Below are 25,921 nucleotides of genomic sequence, written 5' to 3'. Positions count from 1 at the left end.
TGTTCCAGAACCCATAGATAACCCACGTAGAGAAACTCCTCACAGAAAGGCCGCAAGTCGGATTCAAACCTGTGACCTTCTTGCTGTGAACGTGTCGCCCCCAAATAATTTAAATCATTATGTATTATTAGTATAGACCGCACTTATAGAACTGGTGCCCATGATGCCCAATGACAAAGCCTCACCCTTAGGTGGCGTAGTTAGTCGTCGTGTTGTCGCCTCACAGCAAGAAGCCATCGGTTTCAAATCCTATCTGTGCAGCGTTTGTAAGTTCTCCCCGTGTCCTCGTGGGTTTTCTCCGGGTTCTGTAGTTTCACCTCCAACACGACAGTCGGAGCCAAGATTCAAACCGCTGACCTATCGGTCGCTGGACTACCCGCTCTACTGAGCCACAGCCGACCAAGACAATATTTTATCTATGTGGGAAGCCTGATGGTGAAAATACAGTATACTGTACACAAGAGGGATTCTATGAGTCTTTGACATCTTTACATGCTGTTGGGTGGGTGGGGTGGGGGGGGCTGTGCTGTAATGACTTGGGCTTCACAGTGTCACACATCTTGACAACAATGAAGGCAATGACGAGCAAAAGTTAGACTGGGATGAGGAATCTGAAATCTGAGCCAGCAATCACATGGAAAAAAGACAGATGAGATGATCATACCACAATAATTATCCAAGCCGTCCGTGATGAGCGAACGTGGATGTGAAATATCTGGAGGAACGTTCATTCAACATTGTGACCCTGAGCCAGGGAAAAAGGAACTGAAGCACAACACCCTTCATCTGGCTTGACAACCGCTGGACTGATACTCTGACGCAATGCGTGAAAGAAAGTAGGGAAAGTGGTGCTTCTTTATGATGCAGTCATGAAACCCCCTGTTGCTGCTTTACATGTTTCTGAACTGGCCTGTCAGGTTCAGAGGTTGTGCCTGTCCTTGCCTGACTGTTATCAAAGGGAGCTCCCTCTCCATGCAGAGTTAGTTAGCAGGACTCGGGAGGTCTATTGAAGCGTCACTGGTCCTGGCTTCCTGTCCCAAGAAGTACACAAGCTATGCAGCTGCTTCATGGGAAAATAGGCAATTCTGTGAGATATATTTATGTATATTTATAGCCTACATGTCATTATTTATGGCACACAACTCCACAATTTTAATATATATATATATATATATATATATATATATATAGTACAGTATATTTGACAAGTGATTCTCAGAACTCTTTTTTATTTTTTGTCCTAATCACAACACAATCACCCCATTCAGTCAATAGTTTCTGGCTTTTTCTACAATAACAAAGCTGCAAATATAAGATTCTAGTGCGTTATCTTTCGCAATGAGTCCTTTGCACTGAAGTCGGCTGCTATGGATAAGCAATACCTTCCAGGAAATAAACCATCTAAAGTTACAGAAGTTCCATCCATGTTTTATTTACAGTTTCCCCCCCCCTACATATCTAAACAAGGGCATGTTTAAGCACCATTTCCCAGTAGTAAAGCCAGCAACATGTTTACACAAGCAGTTCCTGAGTTGAAAAAATACGTTATTGTTTGGCATAAAAATACCTGCAAATGAATTACTTCTGTGGTAAGGGCCATTTTTATTGGAATATCTTGTAATCAAGTAAGATCCCAAGACACACGTGTTGTTCACGCAGCCTGTGACCGATAATTAACTCGGTAATTGGTTGTAAATAACCTCAGTAACTATTATTCCAACACTTCTCCGTCTCCATGGTGACCCCCCCCCCCCCCACAAAGAAACTTGAACCTGTACCCCTCTGGATAAATTCCATACAGTCATTGAACTTTGGAGACTTTCATCCAGCTTCAAGCTTTTACCAGTGGCCACATGAGGTATTGCAGCAGTCTGAAAAATATGATCCTCACAGTCCAGCCCTATAATATATGAAGCTGTAGATGGGATGGATTGAACTAGAAACAAGGTCAAATAATACTCATATTATGAGTTTTGATGATTTTTTTTTATTTGTAATGCATTTATTAGTAAAACTGTCCGTTTAGGCAAGAAAACTAATTTGAAATTCTCTTGACAGCATCACCAAGTAAATTCATGGGTGGAGCCTAAATCACTATTACATGGTCAGTGGGCCACAAACCTAAGAGTTAACCTTTGTGATGGATGTGCCAGCAGCCAATATCTATTGGCCATTTTGGGAACCAGTCACTAGTTACATTTTTGGTTCCTATTCTTTGTTTTTTTTTGGCATTGAGGCTGGTTAGTTGATCAGTATACTCTGTAACTGCCAATTTTATTTTTCAACAACTCTGTATTGAAACTAATTCATTTCATCGGGGCAGTGACATGGATTCCTCCTCATAGTTTAACAGTTCAGCTTTTGTGAGGATTTATAGGGTGAGTGTGGAAAGGGAGGTCTTTCTCCAAAGCTTTCACAGAATTGACCCGCATTTCAAACAGACTTTAAAACCCACAAATCGAAGACTCATTCCACGCATCGTGATCTCAGCCCACACATCATGAAGCAGTCTGCTGCTTGCCCCGGCACCGTACATACTCTGTTTTTCATTATCACAGCAAATAGAATCCATCAATGCTGATGGCGCAAACATTGGTTGTATCTTCCTGTAACTGCACAGCAGCGAGTTGAAATGATCTGCAGTCAGTTCATGCAATTAAAGATTATAACTGTCATAACTCTGAATCCTAACTGAGAATATCAAATCTTTGCTAAAGATACTCACACCCACAGACACACCCACACACACCCACACACACTTCAGCACACACATACTTGGATGAGCCATTCCTAAAGAAACACTCGTGGCTCCAACCCCAGTCTTCAAAAGCTGCTCCAGCTTTCTGTTGTCATAAGTCATAAATCTTGCAGCACAAATTTCATTTTCAGTGTCAATGATTTATGCTGTGCGGAAAAGCCATAAAAATAAAGATCTCTGCTTGAGTCCAAGGACTTCTAGTAGTCCCCTTTAAAATGTTTCTCTTCTTTTTTTAAAGAAATCACAGAACGATATAAATCACGGAATATTCAGAGAAGTGTTATGTCATATCTTGTCTGGGTTTTTTACAACCTCAGTTATTCTTGTAATTTATGACTGAGACAACTTCATTACCGATGGGAAGAAGGCAGGTACCCTCTCATTACTGTAATGCTGCTGTTAAAGCATTACACAAATTAGTAAATCAAACATCAAATCTATACTTGCACTTTAATGCCACATCAAGCAGATTTTCAGTGGACCAGCTCCACAGACAGCAGCTGTTATGAGCTACAGGGCAGATTACGATGGCGTAATGCGCTCAGAGGAGCAAAACATGATAAATTTAGAGATTCCAGCTTTCACCAAATTGACTGCCATTACACTTCAAGTATATTCTTCAAGTCATTGTTGACAACTCCAGGAATTTCTTTTGGAAAGCTTGAAATATCTACTGTGTCTAATTTACAGAGGGAATGGATCACTGCTTTGACCAGTCAGACTCATGGAGCAATGGATTTTACATTACAAACATTTTGCACAGTCCATTATATTTATTTGAAAATAACTGATGAGCTAATGATCGACTACTTTTTCTGATTTATATATCACTTACATGGCTAGAAAACTGATACCCAACTCATGAAGTATGATGCACTGTTGTAGATTAAACTTTATTTATTTAAATATAGTCAAATTATTTCCATGTCGTGTTTGGCAATGATACAACTGTTATTTTTGCCGAGCCCTATTTGTATATTTTGCTTCTATCACTTTTGTATCTCGATGTGGAAAAATAAAAGGTTTTGAGGACAGGACTTGCACTAAGTGTGATGGAGTATTTATTACTGTGACGCCCATAAGATTTTAATCCCTCTTTCACAGTTTGTTATTTACAGACCCACTCAAGATTTAAACTCAAAGGTCAGCTGAGGTCACCTCAGTAAGATTGTGCGAAGTGGTAATACATATGTGAGAGAGAGAGAGAGACTGATGTTGAAATAGTCACACAGTCCTCCTCAACAAGACACAGCAAGACACAAACAGACTGTCCTGCCAAGACACTGACTGGGAAGCTTTTAAACTGCGACCAAACCACTTTCACAGTATGTTCAAGGCAGCTCGGGGAATTCTACAGAACTGTAAAGTTTCCACAGCAATCTGAAAGTACAATTATCTCATTTTCTGTTTATATCATCAGGCTCTACATGGATATTGTTTAATAGACTGTTAAATTGATGAAAACAGCCACTTAGCTGAAAATAAAATACATATTTTCAGACAGCTTTCAGAATTCCATAAAATAAAGCTAAAAAATATCTGCTCAGTTGCTATAAAATATGAACGCATATGCAGCACATGCACATGTAAGATAATCTGGTAAGGATAAAAAAAAATTATCCAACAACTGGTAATTGGTGATTATCAATGAAATCCATTTTGTCTGATTTTTAACTGGAGTACAAAACATTACAGTAACAGTAAAATCAGTGGTTAGCAACATCCTAAAAGTGAGACCATGTCCACATCTGTACTTGTCGAATTTAATATAGAATAAATAAAAAGTTTACATGTTTTAATATTTTATATTTATTTTTACATCTTAGAAATTAAGAAAGAAAGCGTTTATTTCATTGTCATTGAATGTTACAACTGTTACACTGCACATCTCAAATTAAAATACGTTAGGGTCAATCCTGTTCCAATTTTGTCTTCAATTGCTTCAATGTAATTGATTAATCAGCGGAGGAAGTGATTTAGGATAACTGTATCTGTGTTTGACTTTTGTCTCTTCCTGGATTGCTACCGATTCTTATGCTGAGATTATTCCCAAACATTTCGATGGAGCTCAGACACACGCATCAGGAATTTAAACTTAAGTCAATCATGGGGAATGGGATGGATTACTAATATTAAAGCACAACCACATGAGGTGCACTATAAAAACAGTGAGACATCCAAAGCTGTAAGGTGGAGTCATGAGAAAAGGTGAGGATGCTAGCAGTGGTTTTCTCAACACCCATGATCTGACTCATATTATTTAATATGACCAGTTACTAGCACATAATAATTTAAGGCTTACAGTTTCCTATCTAATTCAACATTTTACAGAGAGAAAGGTAGAGGACATTGATTGCACAATCTTAACTCAAAATAGTGATTTAAATCCTGCGAGGTTACATTATGAGGGGTGGGGTCACAAAATGATTAAAAGATTTCAACATTTCTTACAAGGATAAATGACGCTGCGTTTATATGTTGATGGTATTAGACAGCATTACAACACAATGGTCGCGGAGAAAATTATGGGATATATGTAATTTGTTACTGGAAAGGTGTCTTATGCTGGTATAGCCACTGAACCCTCAAGATGAGAATTTATCTTACAAATGTGAAAGGACAGACTCTGGGCACTGTCATTGTCATTGTCGATGGTCAACCAGCTAACGTTTGGATGGGTACAGTTCATGCAGCAGCAGCTGGGCCTTGTGGGAAAGACAAGAGCGCGGGGATTAGTGTGTGGAACAGCCGAGAAGCAGGCGTGACCCAAGGCGAGTCCTCCTGCTGTCCTATTCCAGAACCAGCTGCTCAACCTGATCCTTCTCCCTTGTGGAATCGTCCACATTCACCCTGCGTTCCTCAGCTGCCGGCAGCCCGCCATCCCTGATGATGATCCTCCACGACTCTCCTGACATCAGCATTGTTCCTTCACACAGCTGGAGGCAAAGCGAGCACCGGTCTCTGCAGCTTCCCCACCGCTCTGCTGCTGACCACTCACACGCCATTTCCTTAAAAATTGCCAGGAGTATTTTCAGGGTCAGCTATTACAGACATTTCTGGACGATCCCAGGCAACAGCACAGATGCTACTGTCAGGGACACTGATCTTGACTATTGTCTCCAGTGCATACATCTGTCTCTCTACGTGGGACTGAAGAACCGACTGCCAGTCCATTAAGCATTCGGCATTTGCCAGCTGCTCTGGCTGTTCCTCTCTCTTTCCCATGCTGTCACTGAGTCCACGCTTGTCAACAGTGCTGCAGCTAAAGTCTATGCAATCCGCATTTTAGTGAAGGTGCCTTTATAACATGCGGTTAATGTCTTTAAATCCACACATAAATAAAACCTTAAATGCAACTTTAACAATTAATCCTAAAAATTAGTGCTTTCCTACTATACTAGTGCACAAATTATGCTATGTAACCTGTAAATTGTGTGACTGGTACATTAACAGTTTATTCACTTATTTTGCCTGTTTTGCCGTGACACTAATCATTTCTACAGGACAGGTGTAGCAAGGATAATAATAAAAAATACAACAAAAGTTGAGGTTTAGCAGCAACATAGTTATTTTATGTTGGGTTAAGCCATTGGTCATGGTAAAATAAGACAAATGTTTGCCTAAAAATGAAAACTTCTTGCAGAAATATTTTTCCTTGAAGAGCTGGGTATTTAACCAAAGTCAGCAGAGTTTGAAAGCAGATGTAAGCAGCTATCTTTCACCACAACCGCAACACCATTACATTCCTACACACGGTTTCCATGTCAGACAAATGGCTTATTTTGTTGATCATCCTTTTATCGGGAGAAATATGCCTCTCGGTTCGTGCAGATTCCCACATGCTGCTTATTTGCCTTGCGGGTCACGGGTCATCTGGAGCATATCACTGCTGCTACGGGTGAAAGGCGAGGTACACGGAGACGAGGTCAACGAGATGATTGAGGTTGTCTCCTCTTCGAGAAAATTGATGGATAATAGCAAACCCTTTTAGCTAATGTTGAGATTTATGGCAGAATTTCTTGGCATACCAAACCTGAAGATAGATAATGGCAATCAAGTAAAGTTCCCGTAGGTCAGGTTTATGTGTGACTGTGTGTAAACTACTCAACTGAAATCAACAACATTTTATTGCACCCTCATGATCTTCCTTTGATTTTATTGCCTGATTCAGCAGGAGAACAATGGACGTCTCTTTAGCTTCTAATTATTGATTTGAAAGTGTATAATTTGGTGTTCACTGAAGACTAAAAATAAAGGCCATTTTTTTAATCTAAAAGGAACATTATGAAAATCCATTGCGCTTATGATTGCCGCAAACAGCAAAAGTCAATGTCAACACAGAATTTTGTATAGAGCGAGAGAGAGATAATGGCACACATTTTGGTGTGTGCCATTATAACGATGCTTTTATGCATGCCCTCGGCCTCCTCATCACTGTTTAGTTTTGGAGATTCTCCAACTTCACCGTTTCATCAGTCTCAGCTGAGTCAGCAGCCACCACCAGTGTCTGGACTCCATGGGGAGGGGGGGGGGGTGTTATCTGGCTGCTGCTCAGGGAAGATCACAATCTGCCTCAAAAATCCAGACACAAAAGGCTTTATGACAGACTCAGCATCACATATCATCGGATGTAGTACACAATTATATTTAGTTCATCTTCTTGTCTCTCCTAATTAAAATGAAAAAGAAGGATGGGCGGAGGTTCAAACATTTGTTGACTTGTTGCGTCTTGTATACTGTGAAAAGTAGCCAAGGTGCATCTTGCAGTCTCTCCGCCTACCACAGAGCTGCCATAACTTTGGAATGGAGTTATCAGATATAACATTTTGAGCCTGATGATGATTTTGTTTCAAGAAATATAAATTGTGTATTAATGTGTCATCTTGTATTTATTTTCAGTTCATTATATCTGAACTGATATCTGCATTCAGTTCTTTCAGTGCCATCCGTTTCATCTTGTGATGCCATTCACCATGAGCTATTCACACTTGTACATGGTGCGTGGAATAGGTTCCATCTTCCCATCCTAAAATGATAACATACATGTAAACTAATACGTTTTTCCCATTTTTTTGTACGGGAAAATTGGATTTTTGAGCACTACGGTGTACTGTGGAAATTAGTACGGGGAAATCTGTACATATGGGGAAAATTAAAAGGAAATCTTCCTCAGAAATGTGACATCGTAAAAGAGTCGGAGCACAGTGTGTGACCGTGGCGATAGTCCCTAATTATTTTGTGCCTCACTGAAGCTGAATCTCAGTAAATACCAGGAAACACAGACGGAACAGGCTGTTTCACAGACGTCACTTCAGGCTCTGCAATAAATGGATGTGGTTCAGAGCAGAGGTTTGGTCAGGATTTTATATGCTGAAGCTGTTGTTGATGAGTTTGTCGCTGACACATGTGTGAACAGTTTGTGCTACTTCTACTGTTATAAAGTGTATTTCCAGTGTTTAAATGGGGGTTTGCAAGCGTCACAGAAAACCGGGCTGATTTGTGGTGCGGTGACCATCAGAGAGTCGATCCTCAATCCTGCAGTGTGAATCACTTTCTTAATTGGAGAGCACAATCTAAACCACATGTAAACAATTAGCCTTCAGGATCACGCGGCTGTTCCTCTGTGGGTACTTGTGTGTGTGTGTGTGAAGGTGGAGGTCTAAGTATTGGTCATTGATCAGGAATATGTCACTTATTTCCCAGACCTTGACTGAAACAGAGGGAGATAAACTGATCCCAAATCAGATCTTTATCATTTTCAACGTTAGATGTGAGCGCTTTATATAATTGTTTCTTTAACCATGATATATAAGAGGCAATTTAAAAATGAGAGGTAATATTCATGACTCAATGCAATTTCCTTCTTCAAGCTTGGTATTTACAATCATTGAAGTGAGTTGTAACTCACGGAGAATAATGTCTAATGTTACAAACAATTCCGAGTGTATCTGAAAGGTTTTGTCAAAACTAACAACATTATCACCAACCATAAAGACAACAAACTATTTAAGTCCTCTCCTCAAAACAGCTGCCTCTTAAATAATGATGAGGTGACTCTTCCTCCTCGGTGTCTGGTATTTGTTTCTTGGGCTCGCTCCCTGTCTCTCTTGTCTTTCTGCATCTTCCTCCTGTAACTATCTCTGATTTCTTCCCTCCATCTCACCATCAATGTGTGTTATTTTTTTCTGTTACTTATTTAATATTTTTTACCCTCTTTCCTTTCTCTCTTTCCCTCGGAGGCCTCCAAACCCACCAATCCCTGTATGTTTTTACCACATAGTGACAAAGCAGAGGATGCTATTATGCAAGAATCTCTGTGTGAGCATGCATTTTAGGTTTTTGGTATGGCTACGTTTTGTATCTTGTGTTTATGCGGATGTCTGCGTGTGCATACATAATATATGTTGTTGTGTTTGTCTCCATGTGTGTGTGTGTGTGCGTGTGTCAAAGCGTAATCATCTCCCACTAACTAGTTTGCGGTCTGAATGATTTTAGGAGGAGTAGAAGGGTAGAGGAGGAGAAGAGAGCAAAACACAGACAAAGAGGTGTTCCGCTTTTTACATTTAAGAAAGCATTCAAGTTTCTTGTGACTCAGGGGCATTTAAATCCAACGTGGTGTGTACTCTCCATTTACCATTCATTTGTGTACATGATTTGTGTGCACTGAAAGTGGCAATAAAGCACATTTATATAATATACAAGATATATTTAACTTGAGCATGATGTGTTTTTAACACAAGTTTAAAAAAAATATTTAACATTCCAAGTGCAGGAATGCAGTAACTGTTAAGTGTTGTTTGACATAATGACAAGTAACTGATAACACTCTATAAACAAGTGTGAGAGAGAGAGAGCAAGAGAGCGATAAAGATACAGAAAGTAGAAGTGTATACACAAACAACTGCAGTATCTTTGCTCATTAAAGCTGCGTTGATCCTCCTGCTTTTCAATCTGTCGGTGGCTGCGCACCAACACATCTCTCGATTCAAGCAACAACCAGCACATCTAACAATCAGGATCTCTTTCAGCAGGCAGCAATGATTGGGAGATGATGGGACTGCTGGAGTTCTGCGTGTTTATGGCCGTATTGAGCTTCATCTCTGGCTCTACAGAAGTCTGCACCAATACCCTCTTACCCGGAGCTAAAGGTAACGCCTGGCGTCTGACTATTGTTTGTTCATGTTGCTTATGATTTCCTAAATCACGTTCTAAATGTAAATAAAATTATATCCTTCAAATAAGATAAAAGTGGGAAGACCTGAGGAAGCCTCCCCAATATCCTTGAGGGTTAATAACGCTGCAGACCGAGCCTGTAATGTCTTCTTGTTTATTAGCTGGCAGTCTGCTACCCCGTAGTCTTTTACAGGGAATGCCTCCCCATGTGTGCCTTCCATTTTACGACATCCAGTAGCTCATTCCCCTGCTGATTCAGACAGACCTAATAAAATAAAACTAAGTCACCTTTTTTTCCCCCTCAACTCCATTCACAATAGTGGAAAAACATGTCCTCATTAGCTGTGGATTAAAAGAAAGGGAGAGAGATGTAACATGACGACATGCATAAAACGAGAGAAGCAAAAACTGTCAGAGCCCTGACTTGATTTTTTTCGAGTTTTACCTCTGAGAAAAAATTTGTGTCACCCCCATGAACAAAAATAATCCTCTTTATGTAACTATGAATTCCAGCGATGGTGTGGGTAAAGTGAAGAGACAGCATCAACATCACAAACACCAAACAGTAACTTTGCATTTTGTCAGGATTTCACTGAATTTATGAAGAAAGAAAATCCCAAAATGACAGAGTGTATTTTGGCAGCTGCCACTAAACTGGACTTATTATTATTACAAACTCATCCCAAACTGGCATATCGGCCCAGAGCATGTCTGCGAGTGTGTATATTTTCATGTCTGCGTATTTGAGCGGGTGTGCATTTTTCTGCTTCATTCCCTGAAAGGAAATCAGCACAACTGTTTATATTTATCTTAAACTTTCAACAAACATTAGACTTACTGGTATTTGGCTTCACAGCACTTGATTTAGCAGCAATTTATTTTTCATTCAGAGCCACACTCACGCCTTGGAACATTTTCATCATTCCCGGAGTATATTGTATTTGGCAAGGGAAATATATCAGAGAATATGAGGTGTGTTGGTAAATTTACTTCCATTTCAATAGTCCATAAATAGACTGATAAAATTATGTTATGCAAGAGAATTTTTTTTAAACTGCACTGATTTACATTAATTGAAAATGTTTCCACAGCCTGCAGAACTTTGCATTCAGCTCGCTGCACAACCCATCCTTGGTTTAAAAGATGAAAAGTAGTTCTGCTAACCACCAAAGAGGAGGAGGCAATTACAGCTCTAATAAATGTCTCGCCAGCACCTCATGTTTAACATTCTGCTCTGAAAACAAGCTTGTTTTGTGTCAAAAGCGGTCATTCACATCCAATGCGTGTCTTCCAGCTAAAAAAACAGATATCTGGAAAGCATCTCTTTAATGCTCTCTATAAATAAGGTTGACAAGCTTCAGTGATATTTAAAAGGAGCTGTAGTATTTTTGTGAATTGTATTGGAATTAATATATTTAAACTGAATATAAGCATAAATATTTGAGTACATTTTTACAGTTGAACATTTATCCAATTAAACCTCTGATCCTCCAATGACTACCAGTCCCTAACTGCTTTGCTGTTGAAGTTATATATGTTTTGCCACTAATCAATGGTTTTCATTCAGTCCAGTAAATGTCTGGAATATGCAGATTTATCGATGTTGTCGTTCCACTTACTTCTGTCATGACTGCATACATCGCAAGTAGTAGAATAAGACAGAAAACAGAGTGAGAAACATGTTCAATCCTTCATCATTCTTGTTTCACAGTCATCCTCACTGTCTCCCATATTTAATCCAGGAGAACAAGGTGAGACTGGAGAGGAGGGAGATCCAGGGAAACTGGGGAAGAATGGACCGCCGGGATTTACAGGTATTCAACACCTGCCTATCAATTAGAGTTTATTTCCTGTGTGTGGTGGGAGGTTCCTGGGCTACATACAAGGCAAACACTTTGAATAGTTCTCAACTTATGGTCTTCTATGAGTTATTAGTCAGGAAACCCTCCTCCAGTGCCTCCCAAAAGGAGGTGGAGGAGAGTGTCTGGACATGCCTGTGTGGATGAGGTCTTAGAAGTAAAGGTTACAGGTCGGCCCACCTATGTGGAAGTTCACAGGACAATTCAAATCAAAGCAAGAGACTATATAGAGTTACCATTATCTACATATGTGTGTGCTATAGGATATTGTATGGTCCACTCTGTCGACATCTTTATTTCACTTTTCAGATTTCTTCTAGTTAAAATGGAACAATCAGACAACTGTATACAATCTTTTTTTTATTGCCAGACCACAACATGGAATTTGGAATTTAGACTCTGACCTCATCACTTGATGTATGTATAATTACATACATATGATTACAAAGAGCAGTCAAAATAAAATATAAAAAAAAAGAGCACCAGAGGCATCGATAAGCAGAGGCTTCAATTGACTGAGCTCAAGTTGAATGCCTGAACGAAGGCGTAGTCCCTTCTCTTGAAACAAGACAGCACAGTCATAGCATAGTGTTATCAGATTGGTGTAAAACCTTCATTCTAAAGTCTACTGTGCTTCACGAACACACAAAAATAGCCTGCTTCCAGCCACTTTCAAATTTCATCATGAAAAATTATCCTCTTTCTGTTCTTGTTTCCAGCAAGAGTAACAAGATCTAAAGACTAACAGCCTAAGTAATGAATGGGTGGCCTCATGTCTCTTATATGTTAGCGCAGAAGCATGAAGTCTGAATTTATCTGTCTTCAGCTCAAATGGATCATTTACATTGTTGATGTAACCAAGACAAATAACCACATCTTACCCGCGGCTCCAAAAAGCCCTGCATGACTTTGCGCTGGCAGCAGCCTTTGCTCTTTCCTGCTTACACACAGCTTGCTTTCCTTTGCTGTGTGGCAGATACAGAGGCCTGCTTCGCTCTGCAAAGGACAGACAGATGCTACTCCAGAGTGTCTACGGAGTCTTCTCTCTGGCTATATTGGCTGCACACACACACACAAAACAAAAATAAACACACACAATGTACAATAAACACAATCTTCTCTTGTCAGGCAAAAGAGACCAGGAATGATGGAGACTTGTGACAATGATTGAAAAAGAGTTCACATATGTGAGTGTACTGAAGCCAATATTTTTGAAACGAGCTTGAGGTTGTTTTGCTCCATGCTTGAAATTAAATATGTAGCCCCCCCTCGCCTGTCCTCCAGCAGCTGGAGGACCCAGACGTTAAGCCAGTTGAAGGGGTTGGCCATTAAAAAGAGGGACTTCAGAGATAGGAGGGACTGTTATCTGAATGTTTAACAAGACGGTTTAACTGGCAAACATAAGCAGTGCAAAAACATTAATCATCGTGTATGGAGACTGAAGGAATAACAAGACCAACAGATTAAATTTGTTCTTATAGCAAAAAACAAATAATCAGCGTTCACAATCAGCTCTCTGGGCAGTTGTCAAAATATTTAGTCACTGATGATTCATCGCAGGAATTCACATTCGCAAAAACTGAATGCAGATTAAAGCAGTTCCCATCAGTCAGGCCTTTACAGACTCACACAGTCTATAACATCCCACAGCTTTCACCAACACAAAGCATCAAGTGCAAAAGCAGTTCGAGACATTTTGTGTGTGTGTGTGTGTGTGTGTGTGTGTGTGTGGGTGTGCGTGTGTGGGTGTGTGGGTGTGCGTGAGTGGCAAATCCCTTTAATAGCAGAAGGCTGCTCCAGTGCATCACTTATTATTTCAAATGCCATTAATTTCCAGCTGAATAGTTTCCTGAGGAAATACTCATTGAAGCGTTGGAAGAAAGCCTCGGCCCATGCTGTAGTGTTCCCATGCTCGCTCGCTCTCTCGCTCTCTCTCTCTGACAAACACACATGATTTAGCTCATTCAATTTTTCTGCGTTCCAACTTTTCATTTTAACATCTAAAATCAAGCACCTTAATCTAACAAAAGAAGCATTAACGGTGGTTGGCATGACAACAGATTAGAATAAAAAAAAACAGGACATTGCTGATTACAAATACTGAGTGGAGTGAATGAATGAATTTTCACGTTCCACTTTGGCTAAAGCATGTTCTTCAACAACGCTCTCTTTCTCACAGACTGTATTTGCTCCGCCTCTATACTTAAGTTTGTGGCCAAAATAAATCAGCATTTTTCCTTTAATTTCAATTGCTGGCACACTAATAACAATAACATCAGTTTAGAAATCAAGCTATGCCGCAAATTGTCGGAAAATTGCTTCAGGGCCTGCAGAAGTAATCTCTGAAGATCAGAGGTAAGAGTACAATCATCTTAATTAGGCTTGAAATCAAGAAAATACAAAGAAAACAAAAGAGAAAGAAATGATGAAAACCTGGAAAAACATTCAGGATGTCAAAAATATACGGTCTTGGAAGAATGTATGCCTGATTTTAGAAATACTGACCATATCTACGTACTGTAAATACTGCAAATGATGTATTGTCAAATCGTACCAGTCCTTTCTACGTTTTCCTCTCTCTTGGCTTTTAGGAGTGCCTGGAGAGACCGGCCTTAAAGGGGAGGTGGGACACACAGGAAAGATGGGATCTGTTGGAGTTGAAGGTATGAATGTGTAGATTGACTCTATTTCTGCCTCGTCCTTCTGATTCCATCCATTTCACCTTGCACTCACTATCAATAGCAGCCGTATGACTCGGTTGTAGCGCTGCTAAAACTAATCAAATACCTTGACATACGAGGATAATTCATTCCTGGACTGAACTCCTTACTCAAATCACTCTTGTGTCAAATCATTTTTTCCCCATATAAATTAACTGACAACAATTTATTCCATTCCAGCCATCAAAAAACACTCAAACCAATGCTAATAACAATATCATTTTTAATTGTTATACAGATCCAGACACACACACAATGATATAATAAAGTACTACTGTAATATAAAATGTGGTTTTATTTTGACTTTTACCTTCGAGACAGACGGTAGCGCTAACAGCAGTGTGCAGTGTGGAGGAGGAGGGAGGGAGGGACAGAGTTACACGCTTTGTAGAGTTTATGCCTGAACTGAACGATTGAAGCACGCTCGGTCATTTAGCCTCAGGATCTGGAAGTTTTTTGTGTCTTAAATTTATGCTCGTTTCTCAAAGCAAAAGCAGATTCAAAGACAGACTGTTCAAACCATGATACGTTTTTATCAGGCAACAAAAAGGGGTGAAACATTTAAAGCTTTGAGCTTCTGTAGGTTTTTGATGACTTTTATTTGCCGTAAATATGACTAAAAGTTTCCTCCTCAGCTCGATTCATATTTCTACGCAAAGAAGCAAACTTAATCACTAACACAATACTCACAATTCAATTGCTGTTTATTTTTAAAATTACACCGTCTTGGCATTGCCTTTACGTTTCAAGTTATCACCTCCAAAAATAGAGGGAAATATACAGAGTATGACGTCATCCTGTTGCTCTGTCCATTCTTTAAGTTTATTTTAATGAGCAGCCCTGTTCTCTTGATTGTTGAGGTATTTACTTGCCTCACTATTCCGAGTGTTTAACACACTTAAGAGGAAAGTGGCTATGCATCAGTCATCTCATGTAAAGGAGTGAAGTCACAGGTTTGGATTTTCCTTCATCGTGAGTGCCTGTAGCTCATAAAACATGTGGAAAAACACATTTGAAGCCGAGTGCTGGCCGTAGCAGAATGTCACACTAGACTAGCTACAGCTTTGCACAATCAATTTGACGATGTGATCTTATTACAGACAGCTGATTTCCAATGCTACATTAGCCGAATAGGCTTTGTTCAAATAACAATATTAAGCTAAAACTATTTGAATAATCAGAATTATATGCATGAGTTTGAATATTTATGTACAAAGCTTGTATCCGGCTGGAATAAAGAACATCTATCCAAGATTATTGTGCAATTAATTATACAATGGATTTTTAGATTAATGTTTAATTGGTGAATTTATATGGAAAAACAACCAACCAGCAGTACATTTCCAAGTAACTTGAAGGCCCAGACCCGACAGATTACTTTTACATTCAATCATGACCCCCCCCCCCCCCCCCCCCCCCCCCACACACACACACACACACACAAACACACATTTTGTATTCTGTTTATTTAATCTGAAACTCTCAAACAAATACAGGCAGATCAAAATGTAAAGGTACATAATATGTCTAATCTGTAATCCTGTTCTTCTTGTTCCTCATTCAAAAACAGCCTTTTGTGATCTTTGTACTGCAGTCCACTTCCCCAAATTTTGCAACTGTCAGTTTATTTCCTCAGTTTAAATATAAGTGATTATGTTCTGGACTATATTTAAAAACAGTGGTTCAAAACATCTGTATAGTTTGAAAAAATATCATGTTCTGAAATTTTAAGGTGGATTTTGAACAATGAAATCTGGATTACAGTGTGTTAAATAGACTAGATTAGAGCTACAGATCTGCACAAACCTGTGTGCAGCGGTATATGTTGCTACATATGTCATACCACCACCTGGTGGTGGTGTTCTGTAACTACAGCACAATGTCAAGATCGATTACAGCATTATGTTGTGAACTGTCTCGCAACACGTGATTTCTGTTTCTCTCTAGGAGACAAGGGAGACTCAGGTTTTGAAGGGCCCTGTGGTTTAAAAGGGAAACCAGGTGAGACCTGATAACATTCACCGTTCTGTTCCACCATCATAATGATGTCACAACAAAATGTTTAAATAACAGCTGCAGGCAGAACATGTGTCAGAATATCCCTTACCTTTACGGATTGAATTTGTAAATATTTCAATCAGAAAGAAAATATTTGTTAGTCTTTTTAAAGTAATTCTAGACATGCTGGGAGATGCTCCCTACTGCTAGAACTGTGTGATTCATAGACTACTTTATATGTGCAAAAGACTTTGTGAAAGTATGGATGCCTCACACACAACAACACAGGTCTTGTTTGAGTAACTGGAGACATCAATCAATAAATCAATCAATCAATCAATCAATCAAATTGCTTGTATGGGCCATGCTATGATTTTAGCCTCTGTAGAACAGGAATACGATTCTGTGCTCCTACATCCTGTCCCGTTTAATCCATCAGGAACAAACTGTGACTGTGGCAAATACAGGAAGGTGCTTGTACAGCTTGACATCAACATAAGCAAGCTGAGGAATGCTGTCAAGTTTGTAAAGAACGGTGAGTACTGACTTTGGTACATGTGGTTCAGAATATACTGCAGTATGATAAGTATCAGGAGGAAGTATGAAGATTGTGTTTCTCAAAAGGGAAATGTACAGAACAGTTACATCAAATTATTATGAATTTATATGTACAGACCAGGGGGCGGCATGCTGGTGTAGTGGTTAGCGCTGTCGCCTCACAGCAAGAAAGTGCCGGCTTCAGATCCTATCTCTATGGAGTTTGTATGTTCTCCTGGTCCTCTGGTTTCCTCCCACCTCCAAAAAACAAGCAATTCAGGAGAATTGATTAATCCAATTTTTCTGCAGTGTGTGTGTGAATTGTTGTCTGTCTCGCGATGTGTTGGCGACGCATCCGAGGCGTACCCCTGCTATAGCAAGCTGCGATAGGCTCCAGCAACTCCCGTGACCGGAAAAGCAGAAAAGCAGAAGAAAATGGATGTACAGAGCATCTCTGCAATGTTCTGGCGACGCATTCGGGGTGTACCCTGCCTCAAGGGACTGGCTCCAGCAACACCTGCGACCAGCATCAACAAGAGGATGAATGGATGGACAGACCACCGAACACAAAATACAATGCCTTATAAATGGAGCCTGTTTTGTTTGATATTCTCTCTTCTGTATTTTACCCTGTTTTACAATGCTGTACTTTCAATGTGAAAACAGTTCTACAAAAATATATACTTTTTTACAATAATCTGGCTAAACCGAGGTCTGGTTTGAAAACGGAAATCCCTTCATTGGCCTTCTGTTAATGTCTATCAAGTATTTATCAAGTTTTAATGGCTGCCTGTACTTCTTGCATTTATTTTCATGAACTTTGACAACTTAAAACACAACTTTTCTTTCTCTCCGACGGTTTCTGGGGCTTTCAACTCCAAACAAACTGAAGCGGGCACCACCTTTTTTATATATATATATTTATAATGCCATTTTTCAGTTCCCAGTGAATCATGTGGCTGAATTTCTTGATAAAAAGGAATAGTGACTTCTTATTTTACCACCATAAATATTTTTCTAGAGATTATTTCACTTTATTTGTGCTCTACACACACAGGTTCTTCACAAAAAATAAATAAATACATAAATAAATGCAGAAAATGTGACTAGCCTAATGAGTACCACTAACCCTGACTCTTTAACCATGTTCTGTGAAGTCATCCTGGGGCTGAAGGAAACAGAAGAGACGTACTACCTGCTGGTGAAGGAGTCCGAGCGGTTCAGAGAAGCTTCGATGAACTGCAAGTTAAGAGGAGGCGCGCTGGCCATGCCTAAAGTCAGCAGCACCAACCGTCTACTGGCCGACTACGTCAGCCAGGCAGGACTGACCAGAGTTTATATAGGGCTGCTGGCACAAAGCCTGGACACAGTGAGTGATCGCCATCAGAACTCAAATCAGATGAGAATCAAATCACCAAGGTATCCTAAAACGTGGTGTCATTTCGAAAACGAGGGCTCTAACTGTTGCGTTGTCTCTCTTCAACTGTTTTTGGTCACCAGGACGGAACAAACTCTTACATTTATGTAGATTCCAGCCCACTGCGGGGGTTTGCAGCTTGGAACCAGGACACGGAGTTACGTTCCAGACAAACGCCAGCCACTAACACCAGCTGCGTGGAGCTGCTCAGCACTGGAACGTGGGGTCGTATTGAATGTGAAGCCGCCATGTTTTTCATCTGTGAGTTCCCAAAGGTCAGGAGACGAGGAGGAGGAGCAGGAGGAGGAAGAGGGACATCTGCCTCAGCCTCACTATGAATCAAGAGTCATTATGACTTGCAAAAAAGGAAATATAAGCATGTGTCCTGTAGAATTGACAATTTGGATTTATGTTCTTAAAAATCTTAAACAAAAATACATTTAGTGTATAACAATGTTGAATTACCTTGTTATTAAAGGGAACATGGCCTCATATATGTGAGCTCAAAAACAACAGGCGGGGACGTGTTCATGAAGGTTTGTAGGTTAACAATTCTGTCGAACCTCGGGGAGACATGGAAATTTTGACAGACTTGAATTTGCACAGTAAAATCACCTTTGGAAATAACATTTGCATTCCTTCTTTGATGTTTCAGCTTTACAGCAACTGATCCTTATTCATTCATTCATTCATTCATTCGTTCGTTCGTTCCTCTTCAAGATGAGATGATCATAATCATCACCTTCAGCAGCCATTTTCAGGTCACGGGTTACGCTGGAGCCTATCCCAGGTGACTGGGGCAAGAGGTGGGGCACACCCTGGACAAGTCGCCAGTTCATCGCGGGGCCATCCATGATTAGTGTTTTTCCTAAGAGCGAGAAAGAGAAAGCGAGAGAGAGAGAGATTTATGAAATTAGCATTTATTTTTTATTTATTTTCACTTACATTTTATTTCAGTTTTTTAACAGCAACAGAGCATTTAATACTAATATTATTTTCCACATGATACACAATACAACACAGCATCAAGACAACATACACACATCAAGACCCCAGGTCCACTCTTCCTATACAACGAAAAACAAATCTTAACCACAGTGGCGGAGCACCCAGGTATACATGACCCCTTATCCTTTTGATTAGCCTCTACATCAAAAAGCCCTCTGCTGGTCGCCATCGCCCCTTGAAAATGTGTAACTGCAGTCGTAGTGCGTAAGTTATCTTTTCCATTTCGTAAAGTTCTTTCAGTTTTACTTTCCAAACGTTAAGCGACGGTGGTTCTGTCTTCATCCATGAGATTGTGATGCATTTCAGGGCTGCTGTGAAAAGTATAGATAAAAGGTAGGTTGCAGATCGTCCTTGCAGCCCTGGTGGAGTAAGACCCAGAACAGCCACCGTCACATCCCTCTGTATTTCTAAGTGAAAGATCCGGTTTATGGCAGTATACACCTCGTCCCAAAACTGTTGTATTTTAGGACATGACCAGAATATGTGTGTATGATTAGGCACATCTGTGCCGCATGAAATTAGCATTTATGATAAATATAAAATGTGTAGCCATCTCCCCAAATAGGAGGAAGTCCCACTGAAGCATATTATAATTCAAATGGCCAGTATGAATCTTGGACAATATCCCTCCATCCATCTACATTCTTGTATCGGAGATGACTGCAATCATCTCGTCTGTAGCCGAGGAGGCCCAGAGACATTTTGTTCTCTCTGATGGTTTCCCGTGATGTCTGAATTAACTGAGGATTACCTTATTTGTTTTTCATAATGATATTTTTGCAGTTCCCTGTGAATCATGTGACTGAATTTCTTGATAAAAAGGAAGAGTGACTTCTTATTTTACCACCATAAACACAATTTTTTTCTGTAGCTTGTTTCACTTCTATTTGCGCTCTACACACACAGCTCCTTTACGAAGAGAATAGCAGATTGTCACAGAAAATGTAACGATTCTAATGAGTACCACTAACCCTGAACCTTTAACTATCACCACGTTCTGTGAAGTCATTCTGGCCCTGAAGGAAGCAGGATAGATGTACATCGAAACCAGCCCTTCTTGCTGTGAGGCAACAGCGCAACCCACTGCGCCACCGTGTCACCTGTTGGAGAATACCCTGCACACAAATGCCACGCCTCACCCAACTGTCTGTGTTGCTTCTTTGCTCTTTGTCTCTCACAGTCAGTTTAAGCAAAGTGACAAAGATAACACAAAGAAGGGTGAAGAGTGTAGCCCCACCTGTTTTTCATGGTGTACCAATGCACAGCTGGAAACAAAAGTTTGGGTGTTTTTCTTAACAGTTGTTATCTAAATGGCGAGGCTCTATTTTCTCCCCCAGACACATTAAGGTAGGAGGTTACATCTATGTCTCCTTAAATACGCATCTAAGTGCACAGTTACAGACATAGCTCAAATATGACAATGTTAAAACTGTCCTGCAATGAAATGTTTTAAAATATGACTTCAGTATTTGTTAGCTCCAAAAAGTGTATTTCAAATACAATTATGTAGCAATTGTTGTAGAAGTGTATTCTTATGTGTCGTTATTGTTCTGAAATGTATCTATTTACATTTTAAACACCTGCAGTATTTAAGAAATAGTTTTACTTGTTATAAAAGACGTTACGGCCCCCACATTGCACTCACTCTGTGGACTTATGTTGTCCAAGTTAAATGCAAATTACAGAAGATGATCTCCGGCTCGTGATTGGCTCCAGCCTAATCCACCAATCAAGAGGAACTCGTCCCAGCTGAAGCTATTTATGCTCCAAGACATGGCGGCTGAATCCGAGGCCCACGTCTTGCCACAGTGCTGCTCAGTTTTGGACATCTGTTACGTTTTGTTTAAATGAAGTACTTCCTGTTTGGGTTTGAGGTGTAGTTTCAGTACTCATTTTGTTATCCCATTTGTTACTTGAGACTGTGCTTACTAGGTTTAGGGCTGCTGCATCCCCCTTGTATTTATTGCTTCTTTTATGCAGAGTTATTTTATTTGGGATTACCGCCTTTGAGCGAGGTTTTTTTGTTCGCTTTTAAAGATATTGCATAAGGAGTTCAGTTGGGTGTGTATTTTGTTTTATTAAGTTATTTGATTTCAGCAGCACCCGTTGGCCCCTGTCGCCTTAATTCATTTGTTTGTTCCTCATTTGACTACGTTGCTGTTGAATAAATAACTTTTATTCTGTCCCATACATTTACATTTAATCAATAAAGCAGACATGGTTGTTTTCTGCTCATTACATTTTTCGAAATGGATGAAGCCACGTTGAAAAATTGATCGATTTGTAGTGACTATTGTTCACAAATGCATACACGCCACTGATGCACACATAGGCAGGCAGACTGACGCACACGTACACATAGGCATGCACACTAAGGTTCATAAGAGTGTGCTGCATATGATAAGTAGAATTATTTACATCGGAAATATGCCACCGAAACACACACCTCTTAAGAATAAATGGTAAATGAAATATTAAGTGATTGACTGTTTGGCATAAAACTGTACGTAAAAAGTTAATAATGGCTTAATACTGTATATATTATATTTATATTGTGTATACTACTCCTTTCTGCTTTGCGTGACAGTCCAACCCGAGGGGCTGTCCTTCTCAGAAGGAGCATGCTCTTACCAGTTTTGATTTTGCAGTGTCAGCAAATTATTGAGAAAAATAAAAAGGTCTGAAGCACGCGAGTGAAGAATGGAACAGTGGAAAAACAGCTGGGTGGAAGAAACTCACCGTGATGTCAGTGGCATTTCGTGGTAAGTCAGGGGATCCTGAAGGGGACGGCTGGAATCTGATGGCTCCAGAAAACAGATCAAATTGTGGATGGCTGCATAGAAGTTCAGGTAATGATGCACATATTACCTAATTTCTTCAAAGAAACAGCACAGCATTTACAGTGACTGCTATACATACACATTTTGACAGGTTTTATTTAAAGGTTAAGAGAAACAGAAACAACCAAAATACTTTTTATTTATCTTTGTAATGTCTAAATGCATTCATTTCTCTTGCAGTGTGTTGGATTGGAGCTGCTGTAGTTTGCTTAGGGCTTCTTCTGCTGACTATGATCTTGGTGGCCAACAGTAAGTCCAGTGATGCCTGAGCAAGAATTGATAAAGTTCAACTCTATGTGAATTTACACTTTATAATATTCATGTTTATCAACTGAATGACTCCATTAACCCTGATGCAGACACCAGTGCTATCAACCATTGGGACGCTAAGTATAACAACCTGGTTTACGAGATCACAAAGAGCAGAGACAACATGAGCGATGACCGAGACCGACTAAAGATTCGCTTCAGCAACCTGACACAGGAGATGGGCAACCTGCAGAGCAAATATAACGCCATGGTCAAAAGCAGAGATAAGTTACAAGAGGTGGTCAACAGGCAGAGTCTCAATAAGACAGGTGAGATATCTTTACAGGAATAAACTGAAACGTGAATAGAATCTCTGAAGTGGAGTCACTGTGTAGACAGAAATAAATGGATATTATCAAACACCAAAAGACTAGTAAGGAATATAGGTAGCATTGGGACTGAAGCAGATGTATTTGTAAATTATTCTAAAGATAAACGTTTATTTGATTTATTTGATTTTGATATATATCTATATATTGTGTATTTATTTATTTATTGAATGACTAAACCTCCTGTCACCTAGTCCTAGAACTAGATTGGCTTAAATTTTAACTGACATGCTAGACTTGCAGAGCTCTAATGAAACAGGTTACAGTTAGTTTTTCTAATATTTGCTAATTATAATATCTTACCCCAGGTTATATGAAATTTACATGCACAAATAGAATATAAACTCTCTGTTGTTGCTTTTACACATCAATCCAAAGACCTCTTGTTTCTAAAGATGCTTATTTAGGACACTTTACAAAGGTTGCCCTGTCTCATAGTTTGTCTTTTATATGAAATATGATTTGGGGGTGTCCACAGCAGCATTTGGGATGTTTCTGGACTAGCTACTCACGATGCATTGCTCTAAATAACATTACTTCATGATGCAATTTGGTCTTTAAAGCACCAAAGATTCCAAAGATTGTACACGCATTAACTATGATACACTTGTTTATTCTCTAGAGAAATCCTGCTTCCAAGGATGGATCAAATTCAACAAGAAGTGCTACTTTTTCTCTCCTAATGGAAACTCAAAAACCTGGGATGACAGCAGAAAAGACTGTCAAGCGAGAGGAGCGGACCTGGTGATTATAACCACCAAAGCTGAGCTGGATTTTGTCAAAAAGAAATATGGCGTGACCTGGACCGGCTTGTCTCTTGACAAAGTAACAGACATCTGGAAGTGGGTGGATGGAACTGAATTAGAGGATGAGGAATTCTGGCAGGAAGGGGAGCCCAATAATATAGATGGAGAAGAGAATTGTGTGGAGGTCTCACGGGATGAATCAGCATTAAATGATGTACCTTGTAAAAGGAAATTCCCATGGGCGTGTGAGGATTAACATGTTGTTGTTTGAGTTGATATTATTGAAGTTCTCCTCCTGGAAAAATAGAGCATAATAGACAATCTAGTAACTGTTTGTGTCGTTGCTGTAGTTTCATGGGTTGATAACATGCTAAGATACAGTACTGGTAAATCAGAGTATATTTTTCTTGTTTTCTTCAAGAAATTAAAAACACCAAAGTAAATTTGAACATGATATATCAACTGAAAATTACACTGAATAAATTCCATTGAATCTTCACACATTTCTTATTATTATTAATATTAATACATGTTCCTGTTTTGTCAATAATTAATAGTCAAAGGCAAAGCAATGCTATTTCTTCTGAATGCTTTCTTTCACTGCATCTAAAATAAGCAATGAAATCACCAGCAAAAATATAACAGAATGTCAAAATGTCATGATTTAAACTTTGCAAAAAAAGACAGATGCTCTATTTTAAAAAGTCCATGATAACCGGGGTCAAATATGTGCTTTATGTGTTTTACCAAAACACATTCTTTCTCATCCACTGTGCTCATCCACTGTGCTGCTCTTAAAAATGATTAACTTATATTATGTGATAAGGAACATACTTCAGCAGGCAGGAGTGGAAAAAACTATGCAGATCATTTATTGAAGTTCAATGCATGACGACCACATTAAAAAAAATATTAAAAGTGAAAGCAATGTTTGAAAATAATACTGAGGTCAAATTGAGTAACATACTGTATAACTAAAAACATTGACTTTGTGATTATAAATAAGTATTTAATAAAGCTCTTCGTATGTAAATGCATGTCCATATGTTTTGTCAACAAGCTAAAATTATTACATAAATGATAGGTAAAACATTTGGGCAAAAATACAGTAAAGTTGAACTAGAATGTGAGATTAATAATAACAAAATAAAAAAGACTCTAGTAAAGTATTTTGGTACAGTGCCAGGCTAATTGTACTTTAAAAGTTTAAAGTAGTTTAAAATCCAAGCACTGCAGGTCATGTTGATTGTAACCACCAACCACATTAATCTGAGGTTATATCAACATTGGCTCACAGAAAAAGTCTTAGTTAAACATTAACTGCAGTACGCCAGAAGACGCTGCTTTTACAAACTGAGATAACAACCGCAGTTTGTTGTTTTTCCTTTGCATGAAGTTTCAGCTTCAGCGTTTTAGTCCAAATGTTTTAAATGTGAGTGAGTTCTTTGCTCTCCTCGTTGGCTACTCGAACCATAAACTAATATTTACAGTTCAAACTTCTTTGGTCCATCGCATGAATGTTTGACCAGTGCAGAAACGATGACGTGTGCTCTAGTATTGCTTCTTATCCCTCATTTCTGTTCTATCAATGTAAAAAATGATCAATGACTTTGAACACCTCTTCACTAGTGTTTCTGAACAGTGGTGGTCTTCTGATGGTTGTTCAAATTCACACAAACATGAATGGAGAGATCCACAGTGAGAGTGATGCCTTCATTTAGTGTTGGAAATAAGAGAGTACAATTTGTACACAATGTGAAGGATTCATTAAAGTACCATAATCAAGAATTTGGTTCCAGGGTGTGGAAAGCAAAGATTCACAACACAAAGGAGTGATATGTCTATGTTGATCCGTCCTTGTAAACAATGAAGCCATATCCAATGAAGACAACAGGTTTATTACACGTGTTATAACCATACATAATAATAATAAACACTTAAAAAAAAACGTTTTAGATTTCTGTATTTTTCTCCATAAAGTGAATGTACATATTTGTGTTTTTTTTGCACATTTTCTTGTGTAGGCCTATTCGGAAAATTCTGTTAATAAATCCCACCACATTTGATCCTCTTCTGGTTAATGCGGTACTTATCAGAATAAACTCTTCATTCGTTCATGAAAAATGAACAATAATCATTATTTGAAAGTAATACAATATGTTCTGTAGCCTGAATTCAAAAACGCGTGCTGTCAGTTCCCACCTGCTCTGGATGCCGGAGCTTCCAA

At 39.2% G+C, this 25,921-nt stretch overlaps 2 protein-coding genes across 2 annotated transcripts; both read left to right on the top strand.

The window, feature by feature from the left end:
* The first annotated feature begins 9,806 nt into the window (after positions 1-9,806).
* On the top strand, positions 9,807-18,800 carry colec10 (collectin sub-family member 10 (C-type lectin)). Its single transcript, XM_068758700.1, has 7 exons — positions 9,807-9,906; positions 11,674-11,745; positions 14,382-14,453; positions 16,458-16,511; positions 16,948-17,043; positions 18,203-18,414; positions 18,546-18,800. Exons 1-7 carry the CDS (start codon positions 9,807-9,809, stop codon positions 18,798-18,800), a joined length of 861 nt encoding a protein of 286 aa, XP_068614801.1.
* A 3,384-nt stretch (positions 18,801-22,184) lies between these two features.
* Positions 22,185-24,736, top strand: LOC137915886 (CD209 antigen-like protein C). The gene is made up of 4 exons (XM_068759008.1): positions 22,185-22,319; positions 22,491-22,559; positions 22,670-22,888; positions 23,571-24,736. The coding sequence occupies exons 1-4, from the start codon at positions 22,214-22,216 to the stop codon at positions 23,948-23,950; spliced, it is 774 nt and encodes a 257-aa protein (XP_068615109.1). The 5' UTR covers positions 22,185-22,213; the 3' UTR covers positions 23,951-24,736.
* Positions 24,737-25,921: the final 1,185 nt, after the last annotated feature.

Source organism: Brachionichthys hirsutus, chromosome 3 (genome assembly GCF_040956055.1).
Source record: "Brachionichthys hirsutus isolate HB-005 chromosome 3, CSIRO-AGI_Bhir_v1, whole genome shotgun sequence".
NCBI classification, from domain to species: domain Eukaryota; kingdom Metazoa; phylum Chordata; class Actinopteri; order Lophiiformes; family Brachionichthyidae; genus Brachionichthys; species Brachionichthys hirsutus.
Note: the sequence above shows the minus strand (reverse complement) of the source record. Positions and strands in the feature narration are given on the sequence as shown.